General features: G+C 45.1%; 2 protein-coding genes across 2 annotated transcripts in view; one reads left to right on the plus strand and one right to left on the minus strand.

Moving 5' to 3' along the window:
- The window catches only part of LOC126471489 (polyhomeotic-proximal chromatin protein), a 304,690-nt gene that overhangs the window by 207,211 nt on the left and 73,930 nt on the right, over positions 1-23,549 (minus strand). The window lies entirely within an intron of this gene.
- LOC126471376 (nucleolar and coiled-body phosphoprotein 1-like) overlaps positions 1-23,549 on the plus strand; it is a 157,397-nt gene that overhangs the window by 75,938 nt on the left and 57,910 nt on the right. Inside the window, exons 5-10 of the mRNA XM_050099498.1 lie at positions 4,078-4,257; positions 10,414-10,509; positions 10,752-10,847; positions 11,077-11,172; positions 11,260-11,355; positions 11,444-11,629. Coding sequence (XP_049955455.1) covers positions 4,078-4,257; positions 10,414-10,509; positions 10,752-10,847; positions 11,077-11,172; positions 11,260-11,355; positions 11,444-11,629 — 750 coding nt within the window. The remainder of the gene's footprint in view (positions 1-4,077; positions 4,258-10,413; positions 10,510-10,751; positions 10,848-11,076; positions 11,173-11,259; positions 11,356-11,443; positions 11,630-23,549) is intronic.

The raw sequence follows: 23,549 nt of genomic DNA on the forward strand, positions 1-23,549 counted from the left end.
GGGAATAGGTGTGCGAGGAGTCGGAAAGGAAAATGGGTGCTCCAGTGTTAAGGCAGAAGAGGTTAAGTTGGTTAAGAATGTCAGCCAAGAGGGCACCGCTCTGACAGGTCCTGGGAGAACCCCAAAGGGGATGACACGCATTGAAGAAGCTGAAGGAAATCTGCCCTGGTGACATCGAATGACGGAGGTACATAAATGGTACAGAGGGAAAAAGTCAGGTGGGGAAGGAAAAGGCGAACTGCAACAGCTTGAATATGGGTGGTCAGGGGGATGGGTTGACAATAAATGTCATCCCATATGAGCAGTATGACGCCCGCATGAGATGTAATGCCGACCTCAGCGAAACAGTCAAAACAAATCGGTAAGTAATGTGAAAGGTCAAGGCGGTCGTGAGGGCGCAATTTCGTTTCCTGAAGGCAGAGTACAAGGGCATAGTGCGATGCTAAAAGCAGCTGCAAATCCTCTTTGTGGAACCGCACGCCACGAACGTTCAACTGGAGGACAGTCATGGGGAGCAAGAGATAGGGGTGTCAACTCGGCGGCCGCCGAGTGACAGCCGGTGTAGAGTCGCTACTACAGAGCACAGAAGCAGGAGGATCCTGCTCCAGTCCACAGAAGCATCGGCTTGCTTCTGCAGGCAGTCCGTGGAGTCCAACACTGAAAAACGGTTGGCGGTGCGCACCGGCGAGACAGAGGCCAGCCGGGCTAAGGAACCACGTGGCGACACCGTCGGACAGGATCTTCCAGGTGGCGAAGGAGAAGACCGTTTGCCTTTGGTAGACTTCTTCGAGCCTTTCTGGTTAGAGGAAGACAAGGGTGTTGTTTGGCTGGGGGGAACAGGTGAAGTCCTTTCCTGCCTACTCGTTGTGTAGCTGGTGGCTTCGCCTCTTGAGGCGAGAGTTTGACGGTTTTTTGCACAGTGGGACGGGGGGATGGAAATCCTACCTTGACACTGGGCAGTTTCACAACCTTAGAGCTGAATTTGAGGACGCATGTCTGCGTGGCCATGTCCTTCATGGAGCGTGGGGTAACAACATCAAGACTCTAGGTGCCAGACGGGAGAACACAGGGTTTGCGACTAGCCAGTAACTTGCGAGCTACTGGGTAAGGCACTTCTTCCTTTACCCAAATCTCTTGGACAGCCCGATCATCAAGATACACGGGATAATCCTGAGAGCAGGCGGTATGGCCGCCATTGCAGTTGATACAGCGGGGAGGAGGAGGCAGACAATCGCCCTCGTGTGAATCCCGACTACAGGTTACACATTTTTCTGGATGTCGACAAGACATTCTAGTGTGGTTGGAACGATGACACTGGTAGCAGCACATTGGGTTTGGAATGTACTGTGATAATTTCATAGCCTGCTTTGATCTTGCGGCAGCACCACTCTATCAAAGGTGAAGCAAAGAGTGCGGGTGGGCACTAAGGAGGAATTTACCTTTTTCATTGCACAATGGACGGCAATGACACCCTGATCTGAGAGGTAAGACCATCGAGCAGCCTGGTGTAAATTACATCACGGGAAGAATTCAAAGTCCTATGGGCCTCAACACAAGCAGGGTAGCCGTGGAGAAGCGAGGCAGCAAGCAGTTTTTGTGCTTGAGAATCAGAAGCAGTCTCCAAAAGCAAAGTGCCATTCTGTAAACGAGAGCAGGATTTCACAGGACCAGCAATTGCATCAACACCTTTCTGAATCTCATGATTTTTAACATTTTTATGCAGCGACAGCAACTGATATTGTTTATATAAGAATATACAGCCTTCTGAATAATAAACGGATTTACCGTGACAAAGGTCTGACCGTCTTCATTACGTGAGACCACGAGGAACTGTGGTGCAGCGGGAAGGGTTTTTGAATCATTAGCCTCATTAAGTTTACGTTTTGTAGACATTTATTTGGAAGATGATTGACTCATTGCGAGAAAATCGCCATGATAGCCAGCGTCTCCGATGGTGCGCCCTTTCCAACTGGGGGCTCCCTTCACAAGGGGGCACATCTGCCTTAGGTGATTGTTCACACCTCCCGAAAATCTGACAGACACCAATCGACAATTTGGGAAGGTTGCAGCTCAGGCAATGACCCCTCCTTGGGCCTGGCCTGTACCAGGGGGTATGTGCGAACCCTACAAGTCGACCCGGGGCTGGGAATTACGCGTTACCCAATCAACTGTTACGCGTCAGACGCGTGAGCCGGCTTTCAGGAGCGCACAGTAAGGAAGAGGAAAAAGAGGAACCTTAAATGCCGAAGCGGAGAAACGAGAGGAAAAGGGAAACGAAGAAAGGAAAAGGGAGCGAAAAACAAAGGTGCGACCGTTCTTACATCAGCGCCAGAACTTTCCCAATAACATCCTAGACATGTTCCCCAAGGGAGGGGAAAAAGAATAGCAAGAGGATAGACATGCAGTGCGGAAGGGAAAAAACGCTGCAAAGGCTGGGGCCCCTTGGTAGCCAAGCACGAACCCGCCAAAGAGTGGTGAGTCCCATAAGAGGGGGGGCTCCAGTCTTAGTTACCGCCCGCTGTAACCACTAGATTATCAAGTTTTCTTGGGAACCAATGACGAGCGAGATTCCCATAACGTCCACGGAAACCCACAAGGTACTGTTCAAAGTTGAAGCTCCCATAAAACTGTACAGAGATATTTATTTCGGGTAGAAATTCCTCCCATTGCCCCACTAAACAAATCCACCTCATTTCCTAAACTTAACGACAAATGGAATATCTGAGATGTCATAAGGTTTTGAGTGTCTAAACGTCTTCTGGAAAAGCTGGTTGTGATACCGGCCGTCAGTGCGTACCACGCTCTCATCCCAATTAATGCACATAATATTAGTTTCCAAATAGAGCTGTAGATCGAATTATTCACCTCTCTACCGGCTTTCTAAAAGATTCGTTACACAGTCTGTGGTAAGTCATGTGTACCAGGAGTTTCTTGGAAAATTGGGGCGCTATAGGGATTAACTTTATTCTGCTGAGATGTATGGCCAGGACAAATAATAAAACATTAGCTCTGTCTGTACCAACTCCTCGTTATATCTTTTAAACGTGAAATATCCATCAGTGTTTACCGAGTAGGGTCACGAACAATATCGACTGGTACCAAAAACGACTGTATCGGACCTCATACGTTTTCTTTGCCTATAGGCTGCTCGAAACTCTTGTTACGCTGAGCCATTCTTGGAACGAACTGTAACAACCCGAAAGCTAGCCCACTACCTGTAACACGTCCAATGAAGCGCTACAGTTACCTGATCTCCGACAACTCATTACGACGGAACTGCCGCGGCAGAAGCTGGCTAGGCACTCTAACCATCTGAAGATGTCAGTGCCAAGCTTATGCTGTAAATTTCTTACCAGAAATCCATCTCACTCCAGATGTCGCTTTTACACAAATCCCAGGATACTTCAGAAATACTGCACGCGTGCTTTTCTGTTTGCCTTCTTCTTTTCTTCTTGCTCCTGGCCTTATCCCGTGTCTTCACGGCGTCAGTATGTCATTCTGAATTTGTCAGTGTAACTGGTAGAGGGTGACCGGAGGTCTTCCTGTCGCCACCCTTCCACGAACCCCCCTCCCCCTCCCTCCCTCCATCCCTTCCTCCCTTCCTCCCGCGCCGGTACAGAATACGTGTATGTCCCACGTAAAAGTGCGAGAGCGTTTTTCGAAATGTTTGCGAAACGTGCAACTGAGACGGGACGTGGGTACCCGCCGGTATTCACCGAGTAGGATGAAGAAAACCGTCTAAAAACCACATCCATGCTGGTCGGCACACCAGCCCTCGTCGTTAATCCGCCGAGCGGGTTCGATCCGGAGCCGGTGCGCCTCCCCGAATCCCGGAAGGTAGCGTGCGCAGCTATCCGGGCGGGTTGTGCTTACATCTTGACATATTTGCCATTACCAGGACACACGTTTCCCTTCTTACATTTATTTGCCTAGTTCTCTCGATGAGTGTGACACACTGACGTAGATACACATTACCTTAATACGGATGTAGAGACTTCTTTGGAGACTTCCAAAGTCAATATTGTGGTCACCAACCTTTCGAAGAGTTATTTAATCAACATAGTTGTTTTCTTTCAGGAACAACTGGGAGAAACAAAACGCAAGAAAGCTAAGAAGAACGTTGGGGGACGTGGAAAAGCTTCTAAACCACATAAAAAGAGGTCAAAGACAAGAGGATTGAAACGTTCAGCTGATGAAAGTGAGCAGCAAGAGATTATGTGGGCTGCTGCTATTGCTGCATCTACTTCAGCAACGAAGGTGAGAAAGGTATACTAATTGACGTATAAGTAGTGACCTGTATTGGATGTACTACAGCTTTTTGGACGGATGATTACATGAGTTACTATAAGCATCTAGGGATGCTGCCTCCTCGACTAGTACAGGCTATTTGTTGCTACGATGGTACGTTGTACTCTCCTGGACGTTCCCGTGTGAAATTTATCACGACATGTGTTCGTCCGAAGTCTGCACTATGATAATTTAACCCGGCTCCCATGCAGAAACATCCGTCTGGGCTTCCACATTGAGAAGTGTGAGCGTTCATGGCAGAATATTAGCACGCGTGGCTTGGCAATAGTTCTAACCAAGGAAATAACGTTCCTACAGTTGCTCTCATTGTTATTACGTAGCTGATGGCTGTAAATTTTCCCCTGAAGTAAGTCAGCTGCTCGAACTTTGCTGGTCTGTTACTACTACACTGTTTACTTACATACGTTTTACATAGAGTTCTGAGTACATAGCTAAATATTTCAGTTGCTAAGACGTAAGACTTGGGTCACTGAATCGTCAGAATTAAATCAAATACAAAGATTATGTTTTTACCATCTACGTGTTTGGACAGATAGACTGTAATAATAAACACTATGCAGAAAACAGGGTCGATCACATATTATATAACTGATCAGATTTATAGCTTTTATAACTGTTTTATAACTATCGCCGCGCGGTCGCCTTTCCGTACCTTCCCGATGTTGTTTGAATGTTGGTTCTTGACGTGCACTATAATTACGTTATATTAGTATTTTGCCATTGTCTATGTAATTAGGTTTTGCGATGTGATATGGGTTCACTATACGACAGTTACTGCACGTGTACTTTTTCTTCATGGAGTCCTTCTAATTGACTCCCATATTCTTAGGATCTCAACCGAAATTAGAAAGCCGAACCAAACCTCTTTCTACTTTAATTATACACCTAACCTTTGCCCTCGCTATCCGAAAGGCTGCTAGATTCTGTCCTGATGGTTTGGACGTGAACCTTCGCAGCGTCGCCCACCTGTCCGTGAACGGCATTAGTTATTCCGACAGGGGACAGGCTGCCTCTTTTGCTGTCTTGAGATCTGTGGAATGGAAACTTCAGCAGCGTAGTGGATAACTGTTATGATGTGGTCCATCCAGTCTTGGGTGCTGTCTGGGTATTCAAATACAGCTAGCTGACTGTAAAGCGTCCATTTTAATTTGTTGAGCACCCATTTAGTATGTTTCCCTTCAGAAAGTGCTATTTCCGAAAGCAGACCGGTACTTACCCAATTAGTCGCTAGAATGGGCATTTGTATCATCTCGCCACTGAGCAGTGTATGCAGGGGCAGGCCAATAAATGTTATGGTCTGGATGAGAAAGACATTGTTGCCGAGTTCTGTATGCATGATGTATATGTTTTCTGAAAAGAGAAAAATTCTCGGCCCCTGGGGCTGGTGTTTGTGAACCCCAAGAGAGTTTGAACGGCACATTAAAATTTTCTTGGAGGAAGAACTGAGGGCCGGGGTGGCCGAGCGGTTCTAGGCGCTACAGTCTGGAACCGCGCGACCGCTACGGCCGCAGGTTCGAATCCTGCCTCGGTCCTGGATGTTTGTGGTGTCTTTTGGTTATCTAGGTTTAAGTACTTCTAAGTTTTTGGGGACTGATGACCTCAGAAGTTTAGTCCCATAGTGCTCAGAGGCATTTGAACCATTTTTGGAGGAAGAACGGACAAGAGAGTTGCTTAATTATCTGAAGCCGCCTCTGCCAATTGGATCATATGCATATACTGGGTGGGGCAAATAAAAGTGGCCTGGACGAATGGATACGATTGGATATGAATCTGTGGCAGCATTAACGGAGCAGAAAAAGACCTACAGTGACTTCGAATTGGATGGAGCCACTGCCCATACAGCCGACCGAAAATCGGAGCACATTGACACAATCTTCATGCCCGACAGAGTTGTTAGCAGACGTGAGTCTGGTCGCGGCCCCAGCTGGCCACCCAGGTCACATGATCTGTCAGTGCGCGATTCATTTGTGCCCTCAAGTCTAAGATGCATCGCAACAGCCCTCATACTCTTCAAGAACTCCAGCAGAACATTTCGAATGAGATTGCAGCAAATCCAGCAGACCGGCTTCGATCAGCCTTCAGCAACTTACTGACCAGGCCCAAAAAGTGCCAAGCGATGAATGGTGGTCGTTTTCAGCGTCTGCTGTAGTCAGGTTGGTACTGTGTTTCCTGTCCTCTGCTATGTATTTGTACCCTAGGACTCTGTTCTCCGAGCCACTCAGTGTTAGTCTGTCCAGTGTCTGCCACCCAGGCGGGAAAAGCGGTAGCGCCAACTGTCTGTGTTAATACACAGCGTTTAGTTTCGTTCAGTCTTTTTTTTTTTTTACGAGCTTCTGACAACATGTGAATGATACCTGCGTTTTTAACTAATTGACTACTGTTTGTTTATATTAAGAGCTCGGGCATTTATTTCCTGCAGTAGCCTTTATGGAAGCCGACTCTATTGAAAAGTATCTGTTGACAAATCTGTTGTCAGGAGAGAAATTCAATTCTGTTTCAGGAGCTTGCGGATCTTAGGATCTTACGTTATAGTGAGAACGCTACAGAGTAGATTTTAGTGTTTATTCTTCTCGTTTATATTTTGCGTCCATCCCAAATTCAGCAACGTCACAGTGGAATAATATTCCCTTTTGCGGGAATCAGCTTGTTCTTTCTCAGTTAGTCCAGGGTGCTTTGTTCGTATTTTTCTAATTTCATACCGTTTTCTACGCAGTGCCATATGGATAGGGACTGTTCTTGTCGTTAGCGGACAAAAGGAGAATTGGCCACCGTCCGTAAATACCTGCAAGCTGCGTTGGCCGCTGTCAACAGGCTTCTGGCTGCTGCTCAAAGTTCCGTGCGACATCGGGAAGTCAGAGACGAGACCTGCGAAACCTTTGGTGCCGTTGGAATTTGCTGGTGAACCGGTTGTCTCTGCCATTTCCGTTACGCAACATCTGACCGGTCTGTCTTTACTCGAGAGTCAGTGACGGATGGTGGGTTCCCATATCACTTGGCGGAAGGCGACAGTGGGAACTGAACGCATGGATGCCTCCTTACGTCTTAAGAATAGGTACTATTTTTGAGCAAGCACGGGACGCTTCTCCCCAGCACGGGACGCTTCTCCTATTGGGCCAGTGGCCGGACAAGTGCAGAGAGAGGGCGTGCTAATCATTGGGAGCTCCAACGTTAGGCGAGAAATGGAGCACTCCAGGGAAAGAGCAGGCAAGTCGGGAAAGAGTGCCAAGTGTGCAGTCGGTATGTTAGCCGGAAGGTCTCGACGGGCACATGTCGGCAGGAATTACGCCTGCCGCGTGGGTTCTGAGGCCATCCTCAGTTCCCACAGGCGGATGGCTGATTCGGCGAAGACAGCTAGCGTCGTGCGCGGGGTGCAGGCTAAGCTCACTATTTGTAGCATCGGACTCAGGGTCTACCACGCTCCTCTTGTTTAGAGTAGAGTGGAAGGTCTGAACCAAAGACTCAGACGATTCTACGACAGTATCGGAAGCGAATTTCTCAGTCTTCGCTATGGGGTGGAGAGATGTAGCGTTCCTCGTAATAAATCACGCTTGCACTACACGCAAGGTAGCAGAGTACGTGTTGTGTGCACATAGGGCTTTTTTAGGTTAGAAGACCCCCCAACCTCCCTTGGGATCAGAGATGAATTGCCTGCCGAAATCGAAGATACAACAGTCACATTGTTCTCAGAGAGTGCTCGTCCTCGCATATCTGAAATAGTAAAGGTTAATGTGATATCAGTAAACTGCAGGAGCATCCACAGTAAGATCCTAGAATTGGTATCGCTTGTTGAAGGTTTAAGGTTATAATGCCCAGATAGTATTATGAATAGAAAGTTGGTTGAAATATTGGGACTGGAATATTTATTGCAAGGATATGTTAGCCGCCAATGGCGATGGCGTATTTATTGATCAAAATGGTTCAAATGGCTCTGAGCATTATGGGACTTAACGTCTCAGGTCATCAGTCCCCTAGAACTTAGAACTACTTAAACCTAACTAACCTAAGGACATCACACACATCCATGACCGAGGCAGGATTCGAACCTGCGACCGTAGCGGTCGCGCGGTTCCAGACTGAAGCGCCTAGAACCGAGAGGCCACCAGCGGCCGGCGGCGTATTTATTGCAATAAAGAATTGGGTAGTACGTAGCGAGGTTATCACGGATTGCGAGTGTGAATTATTGTTGAAGTTAAGCATCACAGAGGGACAAAAAATTGTAATCGGGTGCTTTTATACACCACCCACATGAGAGGCTGTAGTGGTAGAGCGCTTCAGAGAGAACTTGCAGAATTTCACCCATAAGTTTCCCGGTCACGGTGTTGTAATGGGAGGAGACTCCAACTTGCCAGATACAGAAGTGCCCTCCACCAAACACCGTCAGATTGTTTGAGAAGTACTTACGCAATTGCTGACAGATCCACCAATCGCACGGCGATATTAGGCAGTAAGTGGATAACCACAAAAACTACGTGAGTGGTGAGGACGATAGTGCTGGAGTGACACTATTACGCTTATGCTTAATGGTCTTATGTGCTACGAATTTTATGTCCTTTACGCGAGTTTTCAGTCTGTTCACAAACCTCTGAAGGATGGGAGCAATTTATCATTGAGAATTTTCTTTGGCAGGTTCTTTCACCTCGGTGAAATGCGTCGACAGTTAGGGTAGCGGCAGGGAGGCTCTTCGGTTCATCTGTATACAAGGTGAACCAGAAAACCACCGACAAAGTTTCAGAAGTTGTTCGGGGTTACCTTCTGAGTATTTTGGTATAAGGGACGCATGGTCTCCAGTGGCTCGTGACAGAGTTACTGCATTTTGTTTGGTTTGTTGCCCCAGTTACCTTTTTATCTGTACTGCACTGAAATGTGGACAGTACGCGCTGTGGCACACAGTACCTGTTGTTGATTTCTCCTCAAGCTCGCATTCACTTCTGTTCCGTGTTTGTTTTTCAGCCAGTGCTAGGTTTGCGTTAACGGTGATATAAAGCAGTACTGTGGATAGGTTTACCACTGAAGTGTTGGCCGGTATGTACCTCGTGTGTGGATTCACTGAATGCACATGATGCCTGGGTGTTGTGTGATGTCCTTAGGTTAGTTAGGTTTAAGTAGTTCTAAGTTCTAGGGGACTGATGACCATAGATGTTAAGTCCCATAGTGCTCAGAGCCATTTGGACGACTGAATGCAACGGAAGGGCACAGCGACGTTACGTTGGGCTGTTCCCGCATCACAGTAGTTGCTTTATTCTGTGTTGTGGGGCGTACGTTTTGGATAATGAATATTATAGGCTTCTTCACAGAAACAGAGGGTGATTGCGGTAACAATCCGAATAAATCGTAATTACATTATTACTCCGTAACGAGTCGCCGGGGACTGAGCCGCTTACTCCAAAATACTCAGAGGGTATCCCTGAACAACTCCTCGTGGCTTTAAGGTTCTGTCTTTTCTTTTCAATTGACGCTTTCTGAGGGTTTATCTCTAGCAGTGTGCAATGCTGATATTACACGAGCGGATGCATTAATTGTGCTGTGGTCTTGCGATGCTGCAGTAATTTCTCGCTCAATGTCTGCCGCACTGAACAAATTTGGGAACAGGAATTCGCAGTGTAAAACTTTTCCCCTGCCGTGGACTGGTATTTGTAGCAGTATCGTCAGTGTCGGTCGAAGATGACTGCGCACTATTAGTTTTCGAAAACCTAAGCTGCTTGTAACTTAAACTCGCCCGCGAAGCACTGGGTTGCTCAAAACACAATCTTACAGTCTGAAGCTTGACCTTTCCCTGCCTGCAACGCATCCGTAGAAGTTAAGGCATTGGCATAGTAGGTAATGTCCTGGAAATCTCCTAGTAGTATTTATTCTGTCATTTCAGTGCCGGAAATTTCACCACTTCCAAACGTCGTTATTTTTACAGCCAACAGGAGATCGTACATTTAGTTATTCAGTTATCTTGAAGGTTACACGTTGTTCCGTATCTATGCAAATCGATTATGGATGTAGTATAGAGGTCTACAGTTATCACTATTTCACAGACTTCTTCACACACCTCGAAATTCCAATTCACAAAGCACCAAACTTTGAACAAGTTATTTTAATCAGTGTTTTTTATTTCAGGATGAGGTGCAGTCAAAAGACTCAAACACCGAGGAGCAAGATGTTGAGACACCAGAAACAGTTGCCCCTCCACCTCAGAAGAGATCAAAGAAAAAGGTATTAATAAAATGCTCAAATGTTTCTAATGCCATACTTTGAGCAATTTATGTTAACAATGTAGTAGCTTTCTTTTAGGGAAAGATCAGGCACTCTGGTGGGTCACTGTGAAATCACTCAAATCCCATAACAATTATTTCCAAATTCGCGCTCCCTCAGAATTAAGACACCTCCAGATTCAAACGTTGCAACCATTATACTGTGAACAACTTATTTTAATGAATTTTTTGGTTTTCTTTCAGGATAAAGTAAAGTCAAAAGGCTCTAAAATGGAGGGGCAAGAAGCTGTGCAGCCAAAAACAGCTGGCGCTGCACCTGGCCACACATTACCGGAAGAGGTACTGAAACGCTCACCATCTAAGTCAAATGTTTACTTTAATCGAAGCAGACATTATCTTTTAGGGAAAGGTGGGGCAGATTGTTGGGTCTTTGTAACATCACAGACATTCCACAATATTAATTCCAATTTCTGCGCTTCTTCAGAATTAGACACATCCCAATTCAAATGCTGCAATCCCTGTATTTCGTGAATAGCTTATTTTAATGAATATTTTCGATTTATTTTAGGGTAAAGAGCAGTCAGAAGCCTCAGGGAAAGTGGAACAAGTTCTTGAGACGCAGAAAACCTCTACCTCTGTACCTGGGAAAAGCTCCAAAAAGAAGGTATTAAAAGGCTCACCTCCCAAAACAAATGTTTCTAATATCACATTTTGAGAGACTTACTTTAACAGTGTAGTGGTTTTCTTTTAGGCTAAGAAGGGAAAGAATGGTGGCAAGGCAGGAAAGAAAGCTGTCGAACCACAACAAACAATTGACAGTCCACCTATGAAGAAGGCAACGAAAAAGGTATGGAAATGCTCACTTCGACAGTCAAAGGTTTCTAACACCACACTTCGGGTAATGTATTTTAACTAATGTAATTGTTTTATTTTAGCGCAAGACGGCTCTGTCTGGAGGGAAAACAACACCGAAAAATGTCGGACCACCAGAAACAAGTGCCACGGTACTGGAAAAGGCCTCAGTGAGAAAACAGTCGAAACGTTCTGCTTCTGCTGGTGAACGCTATTTGCAGACGCCAGTGACATTTTCAGGCGCTGACGCACCTGCAGCAGCACTGAAGGTCAGAAGGGAGTATTAACTTACGTATAAATAGTAAGCTGTATTGCACGTATAATACATCTTAGCTCAAATGAAGACTTCTTGTATCGCCAATACTGAGAGAGGTTGCATCATTTGTCTTACTACAATGAACTATTGTACTGTTATCTCCCGAATGAGATTGTAAGATCACTTACGTATGATTCGTTCCGTGGTTTCGAAAACGTCATCATATCTATGGTACTGATGAGCAATATTGCGTGTAAATAGGCTCGAAGACCAACTGATGTTCGATTACACTGATGCTGACAAATCACTGGGAAAGGAGAGACCGTAGAAGATGCGTCTAGGCAACTAAAAAGACAAAAAAAAAATCGCAACACTAATAAGTTGTAAGACTTAAATGAAGATTAGTAGGCGTGTTTCTACATCTGAAAGATTATGTCTAATGAACTTACACACCAGTCGCATAAGAGTGGCGCCAGTAGCATCACTATGAGGGTGAAAGTCAGGTTTGCTTTAAATACTCTCTGTAACGGTCGTGAGCGTTAGTTACGTTTGAGACTGGACGTGGTGAGTTGATGTTAGTCAAGAATGCCTTTCAGGCGATAAAGATGCCATTGTCAGCTCCTCACTGAGTTTTAACGAGGTCGTGTAATAGGGCAGGGAGAAGCTGGATGTTCCTTCTGCTATATTGTAGAAAGACTTGGCAGGAATGTAGCCACTGTACATGAATGCTGCAGCGGTCGTCACGATAATGTACGCTCGCAAGATGACCGTGCTCCGGACGTCCACGTGGCACTACCGAGAGGGAAGACCACTATCTTTGGTGTGTGTGGCTCTGGCGCATCGTACTGTATTCGCAGCAGCAATCTGGGCAGCAGTTGGCACCACAGTGAAACAACGAGCTGTTACCCTTAAAGGACAACTCCAATCCGGAAGCCCTGTATCGTGCATTCCACTGATTCCAAACCGCCGTCATTTACGAGTTCGGTGGTGTCAAACGAGAGGTCATATAGGAGGGTAGTGTGGAGGTCTGTTGTGTTTTCTGATGAAAGCTCGTTCTGATCCTGCGCCAGTGATGGCCGTGTGTTGGTTAGACGGAGGCCAGGTGAGGGCCTGCAGCCAATCTGTCTGCGTGCTAGACACACTGGACTTAAACCTGGAGTTTTGGTCTGAGGTGCTATTTGGTATGACAGCAGGAGCACTTTCGTGGTTATCCCATGACACCTGACAGCAAATCTGTACGACAATCTGGTGATTCGACCTGTTATTCTGCCATTCATGAACAGCATTCCAGGGTGCCAAACTGCCTATTGGCTTCTGTCTCGCGTTCTTCGGCCGACGTTCATATAATGATTTTTCTGACGTTTCGCCAGCACGAGTGGCTGGCATTGTCAAAGCATCACCCTCCATTGCCGGTGGTGAACTGGAGCCGACATGAAATGGCTGGGTCTATACCCATGGTGTATTTGAAGAACCAGCGTCCTTGAAAACGCTCTGTCTCACGAGGTGTTCCTTGATGGTGCGGATTCAGGGTTATATATGGTATTGGCTAGGGGTCGGTTTTCCCCTGGGTAGATGATGTTAGTGGAAACCGAGCTCGCGGGCGCAGACTATACGTACCTGGCGCGCCAACGTCCGAGGGCTTCTCCGCGGTCATTTCCGGTGCGGTTCTCCTCTTGCTACCTGCGACGGTCGTTCGCTGCAGTACGGGAAGCCAGGATCCGTTTACCTTAAGGCTTTCCTCTTTCTTGGTCAAACTGTTCGCGTGTTTTTGTATTTCTACAGCTTCTCTGAACAGGCGCGTGTGATAGTGCATCTCTACAGCCAGAACTTCCGTGTCGGCGAATTTTATTACGCGGTCGGTCTCATTCAGTGCATGCTCTGCCACGGCCGATTTCTCCACCTGCCCCAACCTGCAATGTCGCTTATGCTCTTTGATCCTGGTGTTCATTGATCGTCCAGTCACTCCGACATAAACTTTTCCGCATGTGCATGGTATACGGTATATTCCGGACATTGCAAGTGGGTCTCTTTTCTCCTTCGCCGATCTAAGACACTCTTTGAGCTTCCTTGTCGGTTTGAAAATCGTCTTTACGCCATGTTTGCGCAATATACGGCCGATTCTGTCCGTCATTCTGGGAATGTATGGCAGAAAGGCCGTACCCGACATTTCTTTTTTTGAGCAGGACGAATATGTGAGCCGCAACACCTCAAACGAGAAATGCAACACCTGGAAACTGTCCTGAGGAGCAATGGGTACTCCACAAATTATATTAGAAGTGTAACAGAGCCAAACACTCAGCGAAGTAAGGAACCAGAAAAAGAAATGTCGGGTGCGGCCTTTCTGCCATACATTCCCAGAATGACGGACAGAATCGGCCGTATATTGCTAAACATGGCGTAAAGACGATTTTCAAACCGACAAGGAAGATCAAAGAGTGTCTTAGATCGGCGAAGGAGAAAAGAGACCCACTTGCAATGTCCGGAATATACCGTATACCATGCACATGCGGAAAAGTTTATGTCGGAATGACTGGACGATCAATGAACACCAGGATCAAAGAGCATAAGCGACATTGCGGGTTGGGGCAGGTGGAGTAATCGGCCGTGGCAGAGCACGCACTGAATGAGACCGACCACGTAATAAAATTCGCCGACACGGAAGTTCTGGCTGTAGAGAAGCACTATCACACGCGCTTGTTCAGAGAAGCTGTAGAAATACAAAAACACGCGAACAGTTTGAACAAGAAAGAGGAAAGCCTTAAGGTAAACGGATCCTGGCTTCCCGTACTGCAGCGAACGACCGTCGCAGGTAGCAAGAGGAGAACCGCACCGGAAATGACCGCAGAGAAACCCTCGGAAGTTGTCGCGCCAGGTACATATAGTCTGCGCCCGCGAGCTCGGCTCCAGTTCACCACCGGCAATGGATGGTGAAGCTTTGACAATGCCAGCCACTCGTGCTGGCGAAACGGCAGAAAAATCATTATATGAACGTCGGCCGAAGAACCCGAGACCGAAGCCAATAGGCAGTTTGTCAACAAGTGGCCACGAAAGCCTTAACAATTTTGTATTCCAGGGTGCGTTTTCCAACAAGATAACGCTCGCCCACATACCGCTATTATGACCCAACATGCTCTACGGAGTGTCGACATGTTGCCTTGGCCTGCCCGATCATCAGATCTGTCCCAAATCGATCACATGTGAGACATCGTTGGACAACTCCAGCATCATCCACCAGCAGCATTAACCGTCCCTGTACTGACCGACCAAGTGCGACAGGCATGGAACTGCATTCCAAACTGACATCCGGCGCCTGTACAACACAACGCACGCACATTTATATGCTTGCATTCAACATTCTAGCGGTTACACCGGTTATTGTCGGACCAGCATTTCACATTTGCAATAAGTTATCTCGCACTTACATTAACCCGTGATCCTGCAGTTTTAATCACTTGCATGAGTTACGTAGACAAATGTATTCCCGAAATTTCGTTACTCTACATTAATTATTTTTTGATGTTGCGATTTTTTTCATCAGTGTGTTTTCATGAATTACTGGGCAAAATTTGCCACTTTCTTACATTCGACCCACTTTAAGTATTCAACACCGGAAAAATCGATAGCAGCGATAAAGGTATGAACATTACTAAGCTTGGTTATTAAATCAGGAGAAATATTAGGCAAAAGTAACCGTTTGCCTGCACATAGTCCTCGATGTATCTTTTTAGAAATGAGATGTTTAATTCTTGTAAGTGGAAATACTGGTAGTTCTCGCGCTTATGCTACAGCAATGGAGGTGAGATGTGGGTATTAATTAAGATATGAGTAGAGATCTGTATTTTGTGCATTACAGATGTTTTCTCGGATGATTACTTAGGAACGACTGCGACACTATAGTACAGAAAATAGCCGAAAGAAGTACGGAATGGGATTTACAGGAATGGCATTTTTATTCAGAGACAATGCTTACACTGAAGTCACCACAATTCATGATGGTCTCCTGGGCATTACTAAAGACTGGACATGGTTCTTAATGGGATGTGAGATCACCATAGACGACAATGCATCCTCTGCAACGCGCTCCTATGCTGGCCAGAGGGTTGGTACGGAGTTCTTCCATTCCTCGACAATGCTGGACGCACCCACAAATGGCGAGAGTGGAAACAGCTAATGCAAGTCGAACATGATCGTTTTGATCGTCCAGGTGTTATGGTGTCGGGAGACAATGTTGCAGGGGCGTACTGACCTCCAAATCTTTGAACATGGTATACTCGCGTTATTGTGACAGTACACTCCTTCCCCATACTCCTCTCTTCAGGGGTACATTAGGCACTGACTTCATTTTATGGATGACAATGCGCGACCGCTACGAACAGCGCAGGTGGAAGAGCCCGTGAAACGAGAGGAAATTTGGCGAATTTGAATAGGGTCTGCCTGTCGCCCCGACTTAAATCCCGTTAAGCACCTGTGGGATGCGGTAGGGAGCCGTACTGCATCACGTCCACTTGCACCGTTGTCAACTGCGCTGGTGGAGGAATGGAATTCTCCACCACAAGAACTTCTTGCAAACTTTGAGGCCGGACTGGGAGCACGACGCAGAACGTGCACTGCTGTCCGTAGTAATCACACGCCTTACTGAAAACCATCTTCTGCCTTTTGTAATGTCCAGGGACCATTGTAAATCATGGTAACTTCAGTGTAATTATTGCCTTAGAGTAAAAGTGTCATTTCTGTTGGTCTCATTACGTACTCCTTTCAGCAACCTTCTGTACTATACTATACTACACTGTACTGTACTATGCTATACTGTTGTAGTTCTTTCTATGCATGGTCGGAGTTTCGCCGATCCGTAGTACTTGGTAGTGACGCCTTAAGCAAAAGTTACTTTCGTCCTTAAGTTTTGGACACCAATATAGTTCTTCTCATTACTGCAATGTAGAAGATGATCCAAGTACATCAACTTCTCAAACACTTTTTTTTGTTATACCAGCGATGTTTTACATGCTACTACTTTATACAGATGTTTGAGCAAAGACCTAAATATTTCAGTAGTTATAGTGTGCATAATGACCACGAGCAACAACTTTCATAGTAAAATATCACTGTTGACAGTGACGTCTTGCCAACATCGGTTGGGTATTGCTGTCTACGTCTACTCTACAGCACCTGATTGAAATTTAGTCCAAACATTACCTGAAGTGATACAGAGACATACAGTAAAGTGTACAGCAATAAAAAGGCAGTACAAGTTCAAATCTTAACGTTTTTACGTGCTACGGAGAGAGCCCCTCGACAGGGTGTTTACTAATACCTATTACAAGCTTCCAGGAGGGTACAGAGGTACTTAGTACATAAAGTTTTGGTAAGGAACCTATAGTGTACCGTTTGGATATAAAGTAAGTTTTGAGATCAGATCACTTTCAAACATCCCGCCTCAAGATAGATAATGGAGAGGATAGGCCCTGGCCTGTATGCTCAACAGGAGCACATGGCATGGCCAATGGTCCGAGAGTCCGTGGAGCACCACATTCCACCCTCCTTGATGCGAACATATCAGTTTCTCACAGCTGCTCTTGCAAACGGACGAAAATTAAATGCATATCATAATTACAACAAGGACTAACGACGGTGCCGACTTCGTAGATCGTGCGTATACAACGAAGTGGAAGATTTTAATGTGATTCGATTTTCAAAATTATTTCGAATCCAAACGGTACATTGCTAGACATGGTTTCCTTGTCAAAATTTTATCTACTAAGTCCCTTGTACAGACCTTAGAGGCTTGTAATAGGAGCTGTGAAACACCTTGTATATCGTGTATAGTTTTGGAATGTCTCTGAAGGATAGCATTCCATACAGCTTCTGTCCAGGTGCAAAGTTGATCTATACTGGTTTTTGAGTGGGATTCTTGAACAAGTCGTCTATTGACCAAAATCTTTGAAATCTTGGCTGTTCGAGGTTTCAACAGCATGGGCAAGCCATGGTATGAAATCTTCATGTCACATATGCAAGACGACTTTAATATCCATTGCACTAGTGAACCAATCGCATCCTGTATCTGTGAAAGCTTTAGGACTAGATTTACGGAAGGGCACACTTAATGTAGCACAGCTTCCCTAATACAGAGGTTGTTCTTTGAAATATCCCTAATTCGGAGCAGCCAGGATGGTTCATGCTACTGTCACCTTGTACTAACAAGACAAACTTTCATTTAGCATGATGCTGATGAGCTCAAGACTTACCGAAGAAGGAAAGGAAAACTTCACTCTCTTTGCTTGCGTTTCTCTGTCGTGCTATGACGCCGATGGATGGATGGATGGATGGATGGATGGGTGGATGATAGGGTTGTGAGGTACCAGACTACTATGTATTATGGTTAATGATGCCTCCATACTGGATCTGTCAGAGACGTGGGCGAAAGCCTTTCAGTTTTAAGACACAAAGAAAGATGGGTAAAAGAAAGCTGGCATAGGGTAGCGATAAGAAGTGTTAAGAATACATATTAAAAGATTCATGGGGTAAATGAGAATAGGATAGGGTAGGCGTCAGCTAAGAATGATTCCAGGCCCACTGTCGTTTGTCATGGGATAATATTAAAAATGAGTTGGGATGTTATGGGTTGAAACAGCCCTCTATATGGGTGGGGGGGGGGGGGGGGGGGAGCTGTAGGTCTCCTGGGGCTAAAAATCCGTAGGTAGGTGACCATCCTCCCGTCCAGCATCCATTCAACCGTAACAATGAACCTTTCAGATAAAAGCACACACCCATAGTGACAGATAAAATTTAAAACCTGATTCGCCACCTGGACATTATCAGCTACGATTTCTGGGAGTGACTCAGCTGGCTGCAAAGCTCGCCATGTATCAGGGAAGGAGGGGCACTCCCAACAGGATATGGATGACTGTAAGGGGAGTGCCCCTACTACAATGGTGTGGGGCGTCTTGTTGCTGGTGGCTGTTACTGGAGAATGAGGTTGTGTTGATTTGGGTAGTGGGACCTGGAGGGGGCAACCCTCTGCTAGGGAGATGTAGCTGGGTAGAGGTATTTGTTATAAGAGTAGACACGGCCAAGTTTCCCAGAGCAGATGTAGATGTAAGAGGAATGAACTAATGTGGGACAGCAAATATTCCTCATGGTAGATGATGGGTCAGTTACGTTTCGGGAGTATCTTGCTCTCATCTGGACAGGGATACAGCGACTGTACTTGTTTTTGGCTTTGTAGTATGTTAAACGATCAAAGATCTTGAAATCTTGAATCTTACATTCCCTTCTTTCCATGTTCCATGTGGCAAGTTGGTGATGAGAGGGAGTGATCCTCCCTACAACTGGTGCAGTAAAGGGGTATCCTCAAGTAGTTGTTGTCCGCAGTCTCCCTCATGTTGGATGGTTTTAAATTATACCATCAGAACATATACTTCACTTTATCCAGTATTACGTCACCTCAAAACCCAAAATAAACGCTCCAGTGCTAACTTTGTTATCACTAGGCTGTCATGGGACACAAAGGATAAAATTCGACACCACTTCATCCAAATTACTACACAATAACTCAACTGTTTATAGTATAAGCTCCCTGTGGAGGATTATATCTTTGACCATATTTAGGGTCCTGCGAGGGGTAACTGTTGCACGGATGTCGCCAAGTTCGTCAAAGTATAACAATGCCCTTGACTGTCCAGTGGAGGTTGTTATAATTAGTACGATCTGTTCCATAATTTGGCCAGCCGCAGTGGCCGAGCGGTTTTAGGCGCCTACGACCGGAACCACACGCCTGCTACAGTCACAGGTTCGAATCCTGCCTCGGGCGTGGATGTATGTGATATCCTTAGGTTGGTTAGGTTTAAGTAGTTCTAAGTTCTAGGGGACTGATGATCTCAGATGTTAAGTCCCATAGTGCTCAGAGCCATTTTTTTCCATAATTTGTTTACTGAGGTGACTTCTCCATACTTGTCTTAGATTTCCTCCACAAAAAATAATGGCTTGCTATTTGTAACAGATTCACCATTACTCCTGGTACAGATGAGAAATTGAGGCACAGATCTCTACTTGTTCAACAGGTCAGTTTTCATCTCCATTCATACGCAATGAGGGAAACATATTGGGTTATATACACCTGCATTAAAGTGAGTCGATCGCTTTGATACCATACTGTCTCCAGTATGGTTCGGCTTGACTCTCTTGCAGTTAGGGTGCCATGGTGCCACTTACTCCAACTAGGGGCTCCACCCACGGGCACCACACCACCTATGCAACTGTCCCTTTGAGTGGAGGTTGTTGCTGTGAAAGTTGTTGCCTAGAGTTTGTGCTCCATATAAGATAAACAAATATTTCTGGGTATTCATAGTTAGAGACTGCATCAACAGTGCATTACATTTCCTCCACAAAAAAATAATGGCTTGCTATCTGTAACAGATTCACCATTACTCCTGGTGCAGATGAGAAATTGAGGCACAGACATCTCCACTTGTTCAACAGGTCAGGGGACTACCATCATACACATACCTGACTATCTCCCACATGGACTGGCATCATACTGCTGTGCTGTAAGGGTGTGGTAAATGATAGCCAAAGATGTCCTGCTATGAAATGAAATGGCACCACAGACCATCGCTCTTGGCTGTCAGCCTGTACAGAGGGTGACAGTCAGGTTGGTATCCCACTGTTGTCCGATGAGTCTTCAGACATGTCTTTGCTCATCAACGGAGCTCAATTCAAAGCAGGACTCATCAATGGAGACAATTCCACTCCAATCAATGATATTCTAGGCCAAATGTGCCCGACACAATTGTAAATGGGCTAGTTGGTATAAAGAGGTCAATGGCAGTCTTCACAAGGGGCACTGTGAGCTCATCCCCCTTTCTGTGAGCCGCCTATTAATGGTCCTTGTCGTCACTGGTGTTCCAGTTGGACATCGTATCAGTGATAATTATGAATCTGGGGCTCTGGGTGTCTCTCTGGCAATTGCTCTGTCCTCACGTTCTGTCACCTCTCTAGGTCGACCACATCATTCTTGATGATGTGTTCACCAATTATTTACCCGTCCCTGCCAATATTGTTGAATAGTGGTATCAATTCTATTCAAATGTCGAGCGATTTCCTGATTACTCCAACTGGCTTCTTTGATCCCAACTACATGTCCTCTCTCAAATGCTGACAACTGCATATATTGTTCACACGCCCATCTGCGAGGCCCACTTACTGTCCAGCTGAGGGTAACGATGATTTTTAAAAGAATCAGTCGAAACATGGTTCTTTATTGCCCATTAGGCAACGAAGTTGGTGGTGTCACACTGAACATTTACTCTAAAGTAGTGAAGCCACTGATTCGAATTACAGTGTTTGTTTATACTCTACTGTTATGTGAACAAAAGTTCTACAAAGAACAGTATCCTGGTGTTTCATTTAGCTTAATGACTGCACAGAAAGTGTATATTGCTGATGAAACTATTTCACATTTCCACATATAGGTCGCTTATGTCAAAACATTCAAAATTTCATCCTCTATAATCTCCCAAATTTTTAAATCATCATTCTCGCTTTCTTTATCTTCTTACCTCACAAAAACTTCCCCATCCTTTCACTTTGGGCTTGTCTTTTTTCTAGCGTCCATGCGTTTTTAACTTTAAAATTCCCTCTTGTTGGGTTATTTGGTATGAAGTTTACTGTACTGAATATCTGCCTGTATATATTCGCCAGTGGGTCAATACACTGATTTATATACGGTAGCTTCTGGTGTCTATAAGCCAACGTATTTTGGATTCTTGGGTTCCATTGATGATGTGGAAGATTTTTTTGGTGAAGCGACAGTTGGTCATTTGTGCTCTATGACCACAGAATTTCATACATCTTTCCCGTGCAAGTGAGGTGAACCGCTCATTCAGTGAATACAGTTCTTATGAGCCTTTGCACATAGATATATCAACTTGAATTTTGGGTCCAAATATTTTTCTCAGAATGTGTCTTAATTTTCTCGATGTATATGACGTTGGTAGTTGATGATGGTGTCTCCATAGCTTAGAGTGCTTCTGTAAGAACAACTGTGTGATAGTGACAAAGTTTGGCTTTAAGAAACAGAGATTTCTTTTGCACATATTCCAGGCAGTTGTGTAGGCTTTACACAATTTTTCTGCACGTGTTTTGTTAACTACTTCTTTGTTGCTAGTGTTTCCAATAATTTCGCCTAGATGCTTGAAGTGTGTAACTTGTGTGATATTGCCATATTTTGTTGCAAGTTATGTCAAGTTCAGGCTCTCGGAGTCTATGTATTGTGTTTTACCAGAAATTTGGAATCAGTCTGGTCTTTGGTGGAGACAATTCCACAGAGGTGTCTGAATCTCTGTGGAGGAACTGCAGGCCGTCCTTCCTCAAGAGCCGAAGTCAGAGTGGGTAGGGACGTTTGACGCTGAGGTCTGTAGCAAAGTCGACGTTCTGAGTAATCATCCAAAAGGTGTTCTGTTGGGGTTAGGTCATGACTCTGGGCAGAACTGTTCTCTCAGGAATGTTATTATCCACAAACTTTGCCTCACAGATGCTGTTTTACGACACGGTACTTTGTCATGTTGATACAATCATTGTCTCTGAACCTCCTCCTCCACTATTCTTAGTTACACCACTATAATATGTATTCAAATACCTCGGCATTCAGTGTTTTCTTACGCACAATAAGTAGTTTGTATAGCCCAACCTTCAACCTTTTAGTGTCAGCATAAACACAACCAGTTAGTTCATGTAAATTGAACTCATTAGAAATGTTAGTCCCACATCACATCACCGAGCGAGGTGGCGCAGAGGTAGCACACTGGAATCGCATTCGGGAGGACGACGGTTCAATCCCGTCTCCAGCCATCCTGATTTAGGTTTTCCGTGATTTCCCTAAATCGTTTCAGGCAAATGCTGGGATGGTTCCTTTGAAAGGGCACGGCCGATTTCCTTCCCAATCCTTCCCTAACCCGAGCTTGCGCTCCGTCTCTAATGACCTCGTTGTCGACGGGACGTTAAACACTAACCTAACCTAACCTAACCACATCACATCAATGTTAGCAATTTGATATTGTAGAAATAAGTATTCTTGTGGGATCATGACTATTTCTAATTGAAGGAGAGTGTCCGAAATTTAGCTAATTCTGCACCTTTATCTATCTATCAATACACAGTTTAATTATGGCAAATTTTGGAGTGTGTGGCAGTAGCAGTCTTACTTTGTTACGTCTAATAAATCTTTTATTTTCTTTATTGGCCTACCCTTCCTTTTCTTCCCCAAAATTTTCCTTCCAATACATTCGTTAAAAACTTATTGTATCTCTAAAATACACAGAATGTTTCATTTTCCTTCTTTGAATGAGGTTCGCTACTCACTGATTTCTTTCCAAACAACTTCATTGGATTTTCCTTCTGTCCAGCTGATCTTCATTAGTCTTCTCCAAAGACACATTTTCATCCCTACTAAACGATTCCTGTCTCTCAACAGTCTCCAGTTTTCACAGTCATGGATGACGACACTCCAGGTAGCACAAGGTTTGTTCCTCTCGTTGCTATACTAACGACATGTTCACTAATGGCTGTCATCTTTCACTGAAAGTAATTGCAGTTATTTTTCTGGGTGCTATTGCCTTGTAGGTTCTATTAGGTTCTGTAAGTAAACTGCCTAAATACCAAAAGTTATAAGTAGCCTTTCAACGTCTTTGGTAGGTGTTTTATTATATTTGTTTTGCTACTATCAAAATTTTGGTTATAATACTGTTCATTTTGAGATAGAACACTTTGAAGTTTGTTGCAGATTTAGACAGCACGTTCTGTATTGTTTTTGTTATCAGCTGTTGGTGGAATATCTGCTGATCTTTTACAGTAATTGGTAATTCCACTCACCATTAACTCCAGATCAATGCCCATCCAAATTGCTGAACCTCGCCCAATGTATACCTTATTGAATCGAA

The sequence above is a fragment of the Schistocerca serialis genome, chromosome 3, assembly GCF_023864345.2.
Source record: "Schistocerca serialis cubense isolate TAMUIC-IGC-003099 chromosome 3, iqSchSeri2.2, whole genome shotgun sequence".
NCBI lineage: Eukaryota > Metazoa > Arthropoda > Insecta > Orthoptera > Acrididae > Schistocerca > Schistocerca serialis.